We start from the raw sequence: 16,304 nt of genomic DNA on the forward strand, positions 1-16,304 counted from the left end.
CATCAAGGCCTTCCATTTCTTACACTGGCCCCCCAGCAAGTAGGCTGGGGGTGCACAAGAGATTGGCAGGGGAGAAAGCTGGGATGGCTTACCCAACTGACCAAAGGGATATCCCATACCATATGACACCGTGCTCAGCAACAAAAGCTGGGGAAAGAAGGAAGAAGGGGAAGGACGGGGACATTTAGAGTTAAGGCATTTGTCTTCCGAAGTAACCATTACACATGATGGTGCCCTGCTTTCCTGGAGATGGCTAAACACCTGCCTGCCAATGCAAAGTAGTGAATGAATTCCTTATATTCTTTTGCTTGCGCACGCAGCTTTGCCTTCCCTATTAAACTTTGTCTTAGCCCATGAGTTTTCTCATTTTTACCCTTCTGATTCTCTCCTGCATCCCACTGAGAGGGACTGAGTGAGTGGCTGGGTAGGGCTGAGCTGCCGGCCAGGGTTAACCCGCAACAACATTTTAAAGGATTTCCCACATAGTAGTATATCAAGTGTTTTAGCACTGCACAGCCTGATGAGATTTAACTCAATGTACAAGGAAAATATGTTTTTCTATATAAAGGAGAATGTTTAGTTTGGTATGAGAGATATGGAGTTACTGGAGAGAATCCAGGGAAGGGCCACTAAGATGATGAAGGGACTGGAGCATCTCTCAGCGGAAAGGCTGACAGAGCTGGGACTGTTTAGCCTGGAGAAGAGAACACTTAGGGGGGGATCTCATCAATGTACATAAGTACCTGAAGGGAGGGTGCAAAGTGAACAGAGCCAGGCTCTTTTCAGCATTGCCCAGTGACAGGACAAGAAGCAATGGGCACAAACTGAAACACAGGAGGTTTTCTCTGAACATCAGGAACACTTTACTGTGAGGGTGACTGAGCACTGGCACAGGCTGCCAAGGGAGGCTGTGGAGTCTCCATCCCTGGAGGTATTCAAAAGCCATCTGGACATGGTCCTGGGCAACCTGCTGTAGGTGACCCTACCTGAGTAGCGGGGTTGGACCAGATGACTTCCAGAGGTCCCTGCTAACCTCCACCATCATGTGATCCTGTGACCTACTTTTAGTAAATTCAAGTTGTACTTCACCTCATTTTTTACTTTTTCCTATTTTTTAACCTACTTCCATAGCATCAGTTGTGTGGTTTCCTTTTTGTCCTTCATAAAATTTCACATATCATAAATGCAGATGAAGGACTGTATTGTTGCCTGGATTACCTTTTTAGGCTTCTAGATAGGAGGTAACACTCTTATTTAAGGTAGCAGGCTGCAAATCTGCAACTTTGCAATTCCATTTCTTGCAGAACTCAAGTGTACGTGCAGCAAGTTAGAAGAGTAAAAAGATAAAATTTATCTTCACTGAGTGTTCCCAAGGAAGTTATAATACACTGGAGAGTGGGCCATTCATAATTCCTCCACTATTCCTGGTTGATCATCACTCTACAATGTTCTTCTAACTGGCATACCTACACCAGTAGAAGAGCAGACGTATGTTCAAGTCCCACTGTTTACTGCTGCTTTCACTTTAAAAGCAACCCCCCTGCCACCTCTCATATATCTGAAACACAGGGCACAGGATCTCAGAGTGGGACCAGAGTACTACGCCGCAAGAAGGTGATACATGTCTTCTGACAGAGCCCAACAGTTACAGGAACCCTTCAGAAAGTACCTTTTTTCCTTAGCCAGAGCCTCCATGTTGTGCCCCAATATTGGGCACTCTCTGACCAAATGCCTGACACCTCACATACTGAATTAAGTGAATTTGAATGATCCACTTACATCCTTATACTCCCAAAACAACTTCAGGCTTGGCCTGTGAGGGAGAAATTTCTTTTTGGAAATTGGTGGCATGCATTTTATGCCCCAGCAGTGTATGAGCCTTTTCCACAACTAGCATCCCCCTAGTGATAAGTATTTACTGATATGTACTCATTTGTCCAATTAAAAGAAGGGTAAACTGCTTTAGTTTTTATACTGTCAAACCCAAGAGAGTCTTTTTGTTGCTTGTGCTGCTCTGTTGTTTTCTTCTGCAATTTCATAAACTTCCAAATCAGATGCTACTCCTACTGTTTTCAGTGTACAAGTGCCCATACATAGAGAATGCAGCTCCCAGATCCTTTATTAACCTCTCTATCTTTCAAGCACTGCAGTCCTCTCTTCTAATCAAAGAAAAAAGCAAGGATTGACTCAGTTTATTTTCTAAGATGCTTAGCAGTGGCAAGGCTTAGTAAAAGTAGCCCAGGGATACACAAGAAAGAGTACATCTCCATTTCAACATTTAAAGCTGGGAACTCCCACCTATCTGCAGAACATTTCTAGCTTCTACAGAATCACCAGCCTTTACTTGCATCCTAACTTCTGAACACTGTTACAGAAACATGAACATTATTTTTAAGTCCACCCAAGGACAGACACTTTTTCTGTAGTATTTTTCAAAAGAAAAGCATAGATTTCCTTGGCATCCACTGCCTACTAACACACACCCACTCTGAAGGCATACCTGCATCCCTGCTAGAGCCTGTTGGGCCAGCTTCATGCTCTTTGATTCCAGAGCCAGTTGGAGAGGAAGGAGACACTTCTCCCTGAGGAAAATTAAAAAAAAATAAAAAGTGAGAGGGAACAATGGAACCAAAATTGGTATTCAAAGGAGTAACGTTCCAGAAGGGTTGTATCACTTTCAGTAAGATAACACTTGCATACAGTAATCAAGGAGCATTTCACAACTTTGTGAAGCACTTTTACTCTCTAAAGAAAGCTGGCATATTTTTTCACATACTGTTAAGAATGGCCTTTTAATTGAAATTTCACAAAATACTTCCCAACTGTTAGCCCTCTGTGTGCATGCATGAATGTGAAAAGCATAAAGATGGGATTCACAGATCACTAGTGGTCCTTCAACTCAGCATGATAAGCATTACATTTCAGTCACTTACCTTCTGTTTAATATTCAAGTTGCCAGAAAAGTGGTTTCATAATCCACTTTCTGTTAGTCAAGTTTTGGTCTGTGGACTCCTCTACAGTACAGTGTGCCCTGTCATGTTAGCTCCCTCCAACTATAACTGGTGTAGACAAAAGCAAATGTACACCGAGTTTGGTTTACACCTGAATTAGCATGTGCTAGAACTATGACTAAGCTGTACTTTGATTACAGAATAACAGCACTTTTTTAATATTAAAATAAATCACTAATTAGGATAGTATTTTAGATGCTTTTGACTCAGTGCTCGGATACCGATTTTTTTTTTTTATTTGGTGACCAAACCAAACAGTGCCTGGAGCTGTGACTTCTCTCTCTACTCCTTATCAGAGAAGGGCTGCAGCATCTAATGAACACCTAGTAACCACAAGCCCTTTAAGCAAATCCTGCTAGTTATCAGGAAACTCATTCCTGATCAGAGATATTCAGCCCATGTCCAACTGCAGGCTCCCTGAAGGTTTGCAACACTTCATTAGGTCACATATCATGAGGCACTTACCTGTACCTACAGACTCTATTTTTGCATTTGTGTAGACATACTTGCTTATGGCAAAACATTCTGTGCCAGATCTTAAGAGTCTTAGTTCTCCAACTGTCTACATTGCACCCGAAGGAGCCCTTTTGGAATTACATTAACTTCCTCTCATAGAGACAAACGTGTGCAAGGTAAGAAGGAACAGAAAACAAATACCTGAGTCTTTTCTTACCCAATTGGAAACCAAAAAGCACTGACTTGTTCCATTTGGAGTGTTCTTCTTTGTCAAGTTCTAATGCATTCAAACACACACCCAACCCCCCTGTCTTTTCAAAGCAGAGTCAAAGATGTTTAATATCTAAAAATACCAAAATGAAGAGTTTTCCCTCTTTTGCTCCTGTGAGCTGCCTTTGACCTGAATTCCCTTAGTTTCAGTTGACCCAATGATAAATAGTTTATTTGCTCAAAAGTATATAAGAATAAAAGTATTGACTAACTCCCCTACAACTCTAAAGGTTCAAGTTCTGACATGAATGAAACATATGCAGTAGACTAGCATGCATATTCTGCTCCTCTTGCAAATCCTCCCTTCATAAGTAACTAAGGAGAAGCCCTAGGTTTGAGCAACAGTGATTACCAGAGTTTCAGATATATTGTCAAAGCTACCTAAAGTCATGCTTTGCCACAGTTTGCCCATAACCTACAAACCTCCCTCTGACACTGGCAGTCTACAACCTGAACTTGCTTTTTAAAAAACTTAAATGGAGATTACTAAATGCGTGCCATCTCAGCTTTGGGGAACCCAGCTTGTAACTCCTTCAGTGGATCCTGCTTCAGAGGGGACTGAATGTCCACTTTGAAAAGTCAACTCTACTTTGGGTGCGTTCAGTTGGTATTCCTTTCTCTCCACCTTTCCCAAAAAAGCACAAATCACAAACTACCCTAAGAGGCACAAATCTGCTATTTGCTCTTTGAATGCAACCCCTTCCTTTAATGATAAATTAAAGACTTGAGAGTCACAAGCATGGCTCAGTTAAGCAATCTAGCAAGCTTCTGTACTTGGCAAAGACCTCTTGGGAATCTGCAGATCTTTTCATATTTGTACCTTCTTCCCAGGTTATGGGAATTTGTAAAAGACCATTTGGCATAACACCACAAGAAGCTTTTTCAAAAAAACATGAATTATGCAGATTTCTAAAGAACGTGAAGCAGACTACATGTATATCTCAAAATAAGTTTCTAACTAAAAGCTAACCATTTGCTTCATTTAAGATATTCTGAGAAACAGGCAGGCAGAAAGCCCAATTTTCTCAGAAGGTCCTTTCTTGAGTGTTTCTAGAATCAATTTAACTAGAAGGACTCTTAAAACTGGTGAGTTTAGCATCCAAAACAGCCTGAACTACAGAACATCTAGGAAATATTTCCTCAGAGTGTCATATCATCCAGATCTACAGAAACTGCCAAAACATTTACTCCAAGGTTCAGACAGTAATCCTCCAGCCAGTACAGACCTGTACAGACCAGTACAGACCTACTGCCTATGTATCTACCATCAGCTTTGCCTGGACCTGGGAACATATGCAGCATGCAGGTAAATTGTGACAGGACTTTCTAGTTTAGGGAGGTGCCACAGCAATACATCTCTAACCTACAAAGCACCTTTAAGTGCTAACTTTCACATTGTGACTTTGACATCCTCTTTCTTTTAAAAGTTTTCACTATCACCCTCTGGGGGAGAACTCACATTTGAAATTAGTAGATCAACAGGTGCCAAAACAAGATACCTGTGCATTAACTGGTACTCAATCAGCCAGACACACGCAGGAAAAAAAGGAGGAAGGGGGAAAAAAAAAAAAAAAAAAAAATCACACTAGTATATAGTACTAACTGCAGGGATGCTACAAACTGATGATTATTTAGGCCTGCACCTCTTCAGGGCAGAACACCACATTTCTTTTAGACTTTCTACAGTTCACTGCCACAGCATATAAGCATTTGGGGCATTATTAACACACAACAAACTTATTCTGATATTAAAGTGGCTGGAAACTGGGAGGAGAGGGGAAAAGGAAGGCAGTCATAAGTCACTGGAGTGGATCCAGTTCAGTTTCATTATAATGAAGACAGGTGGGAGCTCTTCTGGCTTGTGTGTAGCTACCCTGCACATCAGCATGTTGCCTACCATCTGTCATCACATACGCAGAGAACAATGAGCTGTTTCTTGAGATATCTCCCAAAATGAAGAGCACAAAATGACAAACAGGAGGATGGAAATAAGAACAGATTCAATTAGCTGAACTTCCCATCCTTGCTAAAAATGTTTAGCTGAAAATCTAATTAAGGTTGCTGCAGCCTGTGTTCCCACTGTATTCTTGGAGAAAATGAACTGCCATTGTGTCATTTCCTGTTCTTGTTACACACTCAGTCAATTAAATCTTTAGCATTTCCATGCTAGAGCTATAAAACACCTGCAGAGATACCTCACAATGTTGGATTAGCTTAAGCATCTTCCACACTTCAGTTCGACCTGTCATTTAAATGCATCATCTGCTAGTATGAGAACACAGAAGGACACAGCAGATAATCCTCAGGCAGAATGGGAGAGGGTGATGTAAATTAACACAGTCAGTCCCTACTAAGGTCTACCACTTAAGAACTAAGTTCCATTACGCTGCACAAGAGATAATGCAGACCAGAATTTGGTCTCAGAGTGCAATGAAGAAAGTGATTGAGGTTTCCTCTTATTCCTTACAGTCCTTTTATGATTCTACCCTGTTTTGAGTGGTCCCACACCATAGGATCTCATTGCTTACTCCACTGTCTGCAGTTCTATACTGTCAAGTGACAATTCATTCAGGTTTTGTAGTGCTACACATGCAAGACGTTTTACATATGTGAAGTTCTCAGAATAAACTAGTGCACATCAGTATACTTCAAAACACATTTAAGAATGTTTCCCATTCATGTACAGAAACTAGTTTCACACTGGAACTCCTAAGTTTCCATGCAGATGCATGCAGGTGTGGACATAGATACACATAACAGTTTTAAGCAGAAATACCAACTTAACCCTGAATGAGACGAGTCAAGTACAACACCGAGGGGGGCATGAAAGGAAGGGAGCACCTTTGACTTGGAGAAAGGGAAGCTACCAAAAGCTTCAGGATATGTCCACCTAGCAGTGCTGTCAAAAGACAGCTCAGGTTAAAAAACAAAACAAAACAAACACAAACACACATGTCCCCAAAAAGAAAAGGGGCGGGGGGAGAAGAGAGAGGCAGTAATAACAGATCCTGGCTGTGGTGTTCTTTCCCTGAGCAGAAGAGAAGACAGGGATCACTCTTTACCTGCTGCTGTTGTCTAAGGTCACCTGTGCAAAGGACATGGTGAGAGCCACTACAGAACAACAGTCTGGAAGAATGATTTTACAGCACAGAAAGTAATTGCAGAGACATGAAACAGCTTTCCTAATCACAATGTTTCTATTTAAATCTGGTATAACGCATAAACACTGAACAAATGAGTATAATGTGATGGCAGTCCCCTCCCTTCAAAACAAAGACCGCTAAGCACCCTCCTGTCCTGACCCAGAAGACCAATTAAAAAAAAAATAAAATATATATAATATATATTCTAAGGTCACTAGAAGCCATTAGCCATTTGCACTAACAGGCACTCCATTAGAGAAAACAGCATTTGGTAAGTGGGCACCTTGTTATGTGCAAAACGGAGTAAGCAGAGAGTGCCAAGGACAAAGACTCAGTCCTGTTCCTACTGAGGCTACCTGGAGTTTTGCCACTAGACCTCCATGGTATCTGGACCGAATCCCAAGCGACCTGCCCAGGGTCAAGCAGAAAGGTCAGAGACAGAGCCATGTGCGTAATCCAGGACCAGTATCTTCAGGAGCACAGGCTGTCCTTCCTGAGCTACCCCAACTCCACGACTGTCAGCTTCTCAAACTGCAGAATGAGTCATGAGAATGTAAATAGCCTTTATATTCAGCACACTAGGTTACAACGACCTTTCTAGTTGTCTGAGTCTGCTGTGGCTCATCAACCTACCTCTTTCCCTGCAGGTCTGTCACAAGGGATGCTAAGACAGGTCAGTCAAAACAGACTGCCAAAAAGGTCAGAGCAAGATAGATCACTATTGTAAGTAGAGAGATCATAAAAATCTTTCTATCCTCATTGTAGTGGAAAAAGCCTTCAGTGAGAAGAGAAGAGAATAATGGCTCATTAATTCACTCTCATGATGAAAACTGTAATGCAGATAGGAAATGGCCCAGTCTTAACTTCTGGTTAGTGCCTGGAACACAGTCTCATGGCCTACCTTCACCTCCACCATACTGACTTAGGGAAGGGGGCAGTATAAATGAAGTATTTGTCACCACCATAAGAGTTATTTCCCTTCATGCAAATGGTGATAACCACATTAATTTTCAAAAATGGGATTAAAAATAAAGATTAAAAATAAGACATCTCTCTGCATTACCTTGCCCCTGAAAATTACATAGGAGAAGCAAAATTCAGAACCTCAGGGCCTTATCAGCATGTAATTTGCATTCCATAGCATAATTCACAGCTCAGTCAAAGAACAGATAAGAATTTGATTCACGGCTGTTGCCATTTTCTGATATGCTGTTTGTTAGGCAGGATAACAGTCATAGCCAGAGTCTGACATTTTTCAGTCAGAGTAAAACTGACAGTTGAGGTTCTCAGCCTTGGCTGCTTAATGAACAAAGTATCACAGCCTGTAACTCCATTAGCCTCACTTACTCAAGCAGGAAAGTTGGCCCACCATAGAAAATAAATGGTAAAGATGAATTCTCGAAATTCTGGAGGTACTTCCAGCTGTTACCCTTAAATAAACCAAACAGAAGCAAATACTGTCCCTACACAAAAGGGGACAACTTAATTTGTGTAAAACAAATTCCAGCAGTATATACATGAACACATGTACATATAAAAGTAGAAATATCCATAACTCTTCTTTTCCTGTGCTAGCTTAAGAGAATGATGATAGAACACCAACAACAACTTCATGGTTCATAATGGAAGTACTGAAAACCTGGAGCAGGAACAGGAAATAAATAAATCTTTTTTCAAGCAACAGCTCTTCAAGAAGAAAGAAGATTTTAAGTCCTTGCTCACATTCTAGAGAAATGATCAATTTTATCTACAGCAGAAATATGACTGTCCTACTTACAAAGAGTATTACAGTCCAGCTCAGACGAAGTGTGGAGTTTGCAGCGTATAAATACAGGGCAAGCTCTCATGCCTCCATAATGCAGGAAGTCAGACCAGATGACTACAACAGACCCCTCCAGCACTAAAATTTGTATCTCTATGCAAATACAAGTTTGTTGACTGTACTTAGAGACCTCTTCAAGCAATAGGATAGAAGACAAAATCTGAAGCCTTCCAGTTAGAACCCTCCTTTTCAAGAAAAAAGAAAACAACAATAAATTATCTTTATGATGCTATACCACTATAAGACAATCATGCACTGTTAGACAACTGTGGTGTTACAGTGCTACATAAGAATGAACAAGCAGTCAGTGTTGCAGTTTACAGGTCCTGAAGAAAACCAGTTGAGAGACTGCTCTCATACTAAGTTGATATAAATTCTGACTTGCTTCAGCAGGGCCTGGATTTTACTCCAGTTACTCACAAGTGTAGAGACACTTGTGTGCATGTTTCCCATGTCAAGAGATTTGACTATCACATAACCAGTTGAGGTTCCACCTTTACTAATAACTTTGTAATTTCTGGCTGAAAGCATTTTCATTTTTCTTCCTTACCACTTGCAGCTTCTTTTTTAAGAAAATCTCATTCTTTTTCTCCCACACAGTACAAAACTCTTCACTTTTATTCAGTTACAATGGAAAGGCTTCTTGACTGACTTGAAGTTTAACTCTCCTTTTCCTTCCGTATCTGATCCTCTCTCACCTCAGCTGCTGACATCAGCTCTCTCTTGGACTTCCCTCTGGGTCTCTCCTCCAGCTCAGTATTTCATTTTTTTCTTCCTCTTTGCTTCATGTATTCCCTCTTCCCTTCAATCCTTCTGCTTTTCAAACCAAGACACAAAGTAATCATTTCACCCAACACTTAAATGAACCTGCCCCTGGAGGGAAGCATATGAGTTGCTTAGCAGAGGATGCTTAATGACACAGGGAAAAAGAAGTGAGGAATAATGCCTAAATGTAACTTCATACAGTTTGTTAGCTAGAAGTTTAACAATTTTTCAACCTGGAATGTTGAATGAGATTTCAATTTAGTACTGCTTGGTATTAAAAAGTGACACAGTGGCATTTCTAATTTTTGTTATTTACATACTTTCCAAGAGAAATGGATTTTCCATAACAGCAGAAGCATAGCTCTACTCATGGGAAAGGCAAACATGAACAATTTAATCTTCCATCTAGCCTAATGCAGCCGAGACCACAGAATTCATACAATCATAATTAAATAGCTCAGCACAGTCACTCAGCTGGAGAGCATTTCTAAGGTCATTTGCTTCCTTGCTATACTTGCTAATAACATCTTGATTTCCACACAAACACAAAGTTCCTAGATAGGAGCCTGACACTGTTGTCAAGATGAAACCAAAACAGAACAGAACAAAACAAAAAACAAGCACATGATGTACCTTTGCTTGAGAGGAGAAAAAGAGATACAACAAAAGATTCTACACAATATTAAAGTGGACAAGGCCAAAACAATAATCAGGATGCTTCCAGTCTCCAAAGCTGTATTGTAATCTCTCTGTGATATGTTATCATCACTCTCCCTGGAACATCCACCCCAGTAGATTTTTGCCCTTCATGCACAAAGTATGACAGTCACTAATTCTGATCTTAAGGAATTTGATGACACATGTAAACCTCACAAGGTCTTCATTATAAAGCAATCTGTATCCTTTAGATGATTTTATTGATTATCACTTGAAGTACAGCATGAAGATGAGGTGAAGAGCAGAGCATCCATGCTTAGTGTATACCTCCTGGCCTTAGGTAGAGCACACACTGGGCTTGCTCAGCCTGCAATTTTGAAAGCTTATCAAGCTATTCCATGAAACCTCTCTTCCCTGTATTTGGTGAGCCTGGAAGGGAAGCTAAGCATTTTTCCAGTGAAAACATTTTTATTTCAAAATTTCAGTACAATGAACGCAAAAAATAAAGCATGTTATGAGAATTAAACTTCTATCAGGAGAAGTTTTACAATGCTGGGACTGGGTAGGACTGAGGGAACAGAAAAGAGACACAGAGGTACTACAGCCCAGACATCTTGCAAATGACTTTATTTTCTCCATTACAGCTGGATGGCATAGAGTTAGTTACAAAAGTCTGATGAAAAAATGGGAGGATGAGCTATATTTCTGGTCATTACTAGTTACACTTTGAAGGTTAATGCTGCAATCTGCAATTCCATTCAACTTTCACAGCAGTGCAATGCTAAATCTTGACAGACCTAAGGGATGGTTGTTAAAAATATCCCCACATTTGCAATGCATTATGTTATTTTATACTCACTGCACCTTAGCATATTCAATTTCTTAAGCAAACAAACATTCAAGGAAACCAAAGGTAGTATATTTCCTGCAGCTTTGTACTTTTCATGGAATGTAAATAAAAGAACTGTGAGAAAAGACTTTTATTATTCCCGTTCACCCCTTCGTTTTCAAAACAAAGAAAAGTCATGACTTGCACAGACTGCATCACACAAAGACCACAGCAGAGTCAAGCCTCATTTAGTAGGAAAACAGTCCTCTCAGGTTCAGTGCCACTTCTCTTCTTCCATCCCCTGGTTCTCCCGTCCTCCCAACCGTATTTCATTCTCTAAGGCAATTATCAACAGCGTCCTGATGTTCTCACATTCTTCTCCTTTGCAATCACTAAAAGTGATCAGATGGTTAAAACAAACACACACACACTGCTATCCCATTACCATCCTTAGACCCTTAGGGCAGTATTTCAGTTGCATTTGTTGTTAGAAGTTAGACAAACACTCAAAACTATGAGTGTTCTCATCTTTTATTGGTGCTATTCCTGTACTGAATGAATTATGTACATCCCACAGTAACTGAATGTTGGGGGTTAAGCCCAATAGGCAGCTCAGCCCCACCCAGCTGCTCTGCGTTCCCACCCTACCAGCTCCTGTAAAGAAAATCAACTCTAGCCCAGCCCAAACCAGTACACTGTGGGCTTTTGTCACAAATCTAGAATGAACTTTCAGAAGAATCCATAAAAGAAACCCAAAGCAGTGGTGAATGTTAAGGTTCACTACTACAAAAAACAACGGGAAGGGCAGAAAGTTAGTTTCAGAAACAGCAAGCACTGCCCTTTAAAACAAACAAACAAACAAACAACAAAAACAACCAACACAAACCCACACATAAGAGCAACAGAAATAATCTTTCAGAAACCATGCACCTTTTCCCATGATAATACCAACCCTTCTTTGATACCTTCATGAGCCATAACCCTGGCTGACAGGTTTTTAGGGACTCCTAGATCTAGAGGCCTTCCAACAATTTTGGAATCTTGTCTTGACAGCAAGAGTTCAGACATGCATGATGGAAACTGACCCTATACAGCCCTTTCCTCTCCAACACTGCTGGCTTTTGGGGTCCCAGAACAGATGCTGTACCTGCCCACCAGACAAGAAGTAAGGCCAGTTACATATCCCAGATTAAACGTGCAGATTGATTCAAATACCATATCAGACAGTGCCACACCGCCTTTCTAAACAAGAATCTCCTCCCCTCACTCACCCCTCAACATTAAAACTAGGAATACAACATTTTAAATCAAGACCAGAGCATATATACACCATTCAAAACACCAAATGGGCTACATAAATGTGCCCCAAAGCCTGGACCCAGCCTGTAAACTGACAACACAAGAGATGCAGCTCAGCAATCCACACTGCCACTAGAATCTCTTCTTGGCCACGTGTCTGCCAGGGAACTCATCATCCACTTGCTGAATGCCAGATAGCAACCATGTAATGGTTGAGCAGCATGAGTCACATATCCAGCAGTCATGTTCAGGAGGAAAGAACAGGAGCACTTAATGCCAGGTGGTTGTGGCAGCAAGAGCAGGAAGCAAAGTGTTTTAAAAATGAGGAAGAGTAAAATAGAAAGAGATATGCTAAAAGCACCCCCCCAAAAAAACCTCAGTGACAGTCATTCCTCCTTCCCCTCTCCTTTCTTCTGGTCAGGGGATCTGCTATATATATATCAGCTTCCCTAACCACTCTCTCCCAGTAGAAAGAAACAAACAGAAATTATGAACAAAAGTTGACGGGAGAAGAATGAAATGATGAAATCACAAATATTTCTTCACAATGGAGAAGCCAAAACGTATCCCAAGCCTCAAGATTCTTTAAGTGGATGAATTATCTGCAAAGCTAAGTGCATTGGAAGTCTCTACAGCATTGGATGTTTGGTGATGATCACACCACACTTACCGCTTTTATTATTTGTTGAGCACATGTAAGCTAAAATGAGTGAGCATGTTGTTTTATTTAAGAGTTTGTAAGCTGCAGCTACTTCAAGAAGTATGTCAGATGCAAAGCTAGAGACACAAAAATAAATGACAGAGTAGAACTACCCATTTCATCCCCAAATTCCCATGACTATAGGGAAAAAAAATGCAAGGAGGATAGATATTTCAGAGTTCAGCTAATTTTAAGGCTTACTTCCATTCCTGACTGCTCTTCATTGCACTGGCTTCCCTAAGTTCACAAATTGCACTCAAAAAGTAGCACCAAGATGAATAGGACTGGGACACAAACAGGAGAGACAGAACTGGACATAAGCTGGTTATTAAAGAGGACCCTGCTTACCGCTGACTTCTGACCTTCCAGTTGTAGTCTCCAGAAATACTGGCCATTTTTGAAAGGCCAATATGAAATACCAGAGGGGTGCAAGCTTTTGCAGTAATGAACATAGGAACTGCTACCAACACAAACAGGACTTGGAAATGCTCAGCACCCCTGAAAGCCAGAACCTGTATCTCTCCGATTAGACACTCAGAATTGGTGCCCTGAAGGTTTGAGCCTGTATGCCCATTTGATTTCAATTACTTTGTGCAACTTTTAGGTACAGAGACGTGCAGTATACAGATATGCTGAAGAGATAAGTGAGCATTTGGAAAGCCTTTCTGGTTCTTCTTTGAAAGAATGCAAATTACATCAGTTACTATGCCAGAGCGCCACACTCATCAACAGGTCTCATGGCCATTACTTTGAAGTCCACGGGGAAAACTTTAAACTAGCATGAACAGCAATTTATACTATTGAGACTCTTGCCTATGTATCTTCTTCTGCACTCAGCCACATTTATCTGGAGTAAAGAGACGACAGCCACACAAGCTCCACAGAACAGCTCAAACTCAAGTCGGCAGTGATGCTTCTACTACACTGACAAAAGGGGAAAAAAAAAATTTCGCCATTGTTCTGGTCAGAAGAAAAGTAACGACAGGATAGTAGTAAGACCTGGAAATTACAGGAAATGTCTTAGAACTATGAGAAACATCTCTTTAGGATAATAAAAAAAAAATCCTAATGAAGAATGGCAGGGACATGGTAAGAATTTCTGTATATAAGACTCCAGGTTCCAGTGAGGACAGCAACACCAAAACACAACAGCTAAACTACCCATCAAGCCACAGCCTCCCTCAGAAGTCCCAACCAACCTCCTCTTTGCAGCACCAAGTCCGTGCTGACAGAAAGCCATTAAGTTTTACATAGCCTATAAGGCATGACTTAATTACATAAAGCATTCCAAGAAACTCTGGTAAACCCAAGTTTTTTCAAAGTGGTATGTGACTGGCAAGTGCTGTCTAGTCTCTTATTTTATTCTCTGGTATGTAGATAGTCCTCACGAGTATTAAACTGCTCTGATCAAACATTCTTTTTCAAGGCTCATTTTCTTGTGTCTGTGCAGTTACTTTTTATGGATCATATTTCAGCCTCTAAAATCACAGTGGAGAAACTGGCCAGGAATTAGCCAAGAAGAGAGACTTGTTCAGTGTAGGTTGTTGGCCTTAGGGCAGAATTTGTCACCTTGAAAATACTGAAGTGAATGCAGCCCAACTTAGTAGTGAACAGTTGTTTGCTGGCAGACAACATTAATGTCTCTTAAGCTACTTTCCATGTGATCAGTTCACCAATTAAAACACCAGCACATCAACTCCTTTCATCTAATTCATTATTTATAAGTCATTCATCCAACCTCCTTAAGCACTTAGTGTATATCCAATCTTCACAACACCTGTTCATCAGAGACAAACATCATCGTACTAGGCAGGCAACAACAGACTAGTTACCAATGGGTTATGTGACTCTCCCTTCTCAAGAAGTCACAGGATGTCTACGGCAAAGACTTGAACTGACTTAAGGTCATTTCCATGCTGGTCCACTTTAATATTCACTATTTGATACCCTTGCTCAATACTCTGATCAAAAGTTAAAGTCCTGAAAGAGCACGCACATATTCCTATCTCAAGGCAGAGCTGACAGGACTCTGTGGGAAACTGTATTCATTGGAGATTTGTATTTCTTTACGAAGCAAGACATTTAAATAATGCCCCTCACTAGAATTAATATGCAAGGTCATTAACTGGGATTTGGATTCATAAGTCCAATTAACATCAAAGGAAGCTGAACAGCAAAAGTATCATTTAGCTCCCTGTAGATACACCCAACAGATCTCTGTCAAACTAATTGAAGAATAACGTTCCAGGATGAATGTCCAGTCTACTGCACTCCCTTGGGGCAAAAGTACCCCAGGTGCTCCCAAACATAGCAGACGTGCTATCTAAACTGCTACCAGACAAGTGCTGGAAACAGCTCCCATACAAGTGCTACAGCTGAATCCCCTAACTAATTGCACAGACTTCAGGGAACTATAATGTGGCCTGCCCAGCGTTCAGTAACAGAGGCCCAACACAAGAGAGGAAGCTATGGATAGGTCAGGAACAAGCCAGAACATGGAAGTTAATCTACCCCAACAGTATCATGGAGATAAGTATGTAGCTGATATAATACATGTAAAAACCCCCTTGAACTCAACTAGTCATAATCTTAAGGAAATGCAAAGAGATATCTTGTCCTCCCCACTCTCACACTAGGACCACCATTTTAAAAGAAAACATTATGAAGATCCTCTACTCATCTAGAACTGTGGTGTCAAAAGCAGCAAATGGCCTTTTATTTTATAAGTCAAAAAAAAGGGAGTATACAGTTTACACGTTCTCATTCTCATGAGCAGACTTCATTCTTCAGTTCCAGAAGGAAAAGAACTTAAGTAAGGGCATGGACAACCTGTTAAATGGCAGTAACACTAGCACAACTGACTAGTGGAAGCCAGATGCTGCTCTGTGGAGAAACAGAAACAATACTGATTGGGGTACTTACTAGATCTGCTATTTCTGAAACCAAGCCACCATCTATCTCAACTGGATGTGGCAGCTCACGAATCTCTGTCCCCCATTCTTATGCAGTATAGTTGTGCTCTACATCATGAGCTTCCCCAAAAATACTGTAGAGAAGTGCTGATGTCCCTTGCTTGTATCCAGTATATTCTAAGGACACATCAAATTTTCCTACTAAACAAACTGGAACGTCCTCCCTGCACATGCAGTACTCAAAATACTCACTCAGCTGCTGTTTTTTTAAGAGACCTCACAAATACTATTTTTCTCCTGAACTATTTGCCACACTGCCTTTAACACTTTCAGTATGTTGCCACTATGGATCTCAGATCTGAGTTCTGGACTAGGGTTACTTGGTGGAAAGATTATATGTATCTTCACTCTAACTCTAGTATGATGGAATATTCCAGAAC

The 16,304-nt window shown here is 40.8% G+C and overlaps 1 protein-coding gene across 6 annotated transcripts in view; it reads right to left on the reverse strand.

The window, feature by feature from the left end:
- The window catches only part of ARFGEF3 (ARFGEF family member 3), a 98,297-nt gene that overhangs the window by 77,555 nt on the left and 4,438 nt on the right, over positions 1–16,304 (reverse strand). For all 6 annotated transcript variants that reach the window (XM_069787214.1, XM_069787212.1, XM_069787217.1 and 3 more), the window contains exon 3: positions 2,501–2,582. In XM_069787214.1, the coding sequence (XP_069643315.1) occupies positions 2,501–2,582 (82 nt within the window). The remainder of the gene's footprint in view (positions 1–2,500; positions 2,583–16,304) is intronic.

The sequence above is a fragment of the Haliaeetus albicilla genome, chromosome 7 (assembly GCF_947461875.1).
Source record: "Haliaeetus albicilla chromosome 7, bHalAlb1.1, whole genome shotgun sequence".
Taxonomy (NCBI): Eukaryota; Metazoa; Chordata; class Aves; order Accipitriformes; family Accipitridae; genus Haliaeetus; species Haliaeetus albicilla.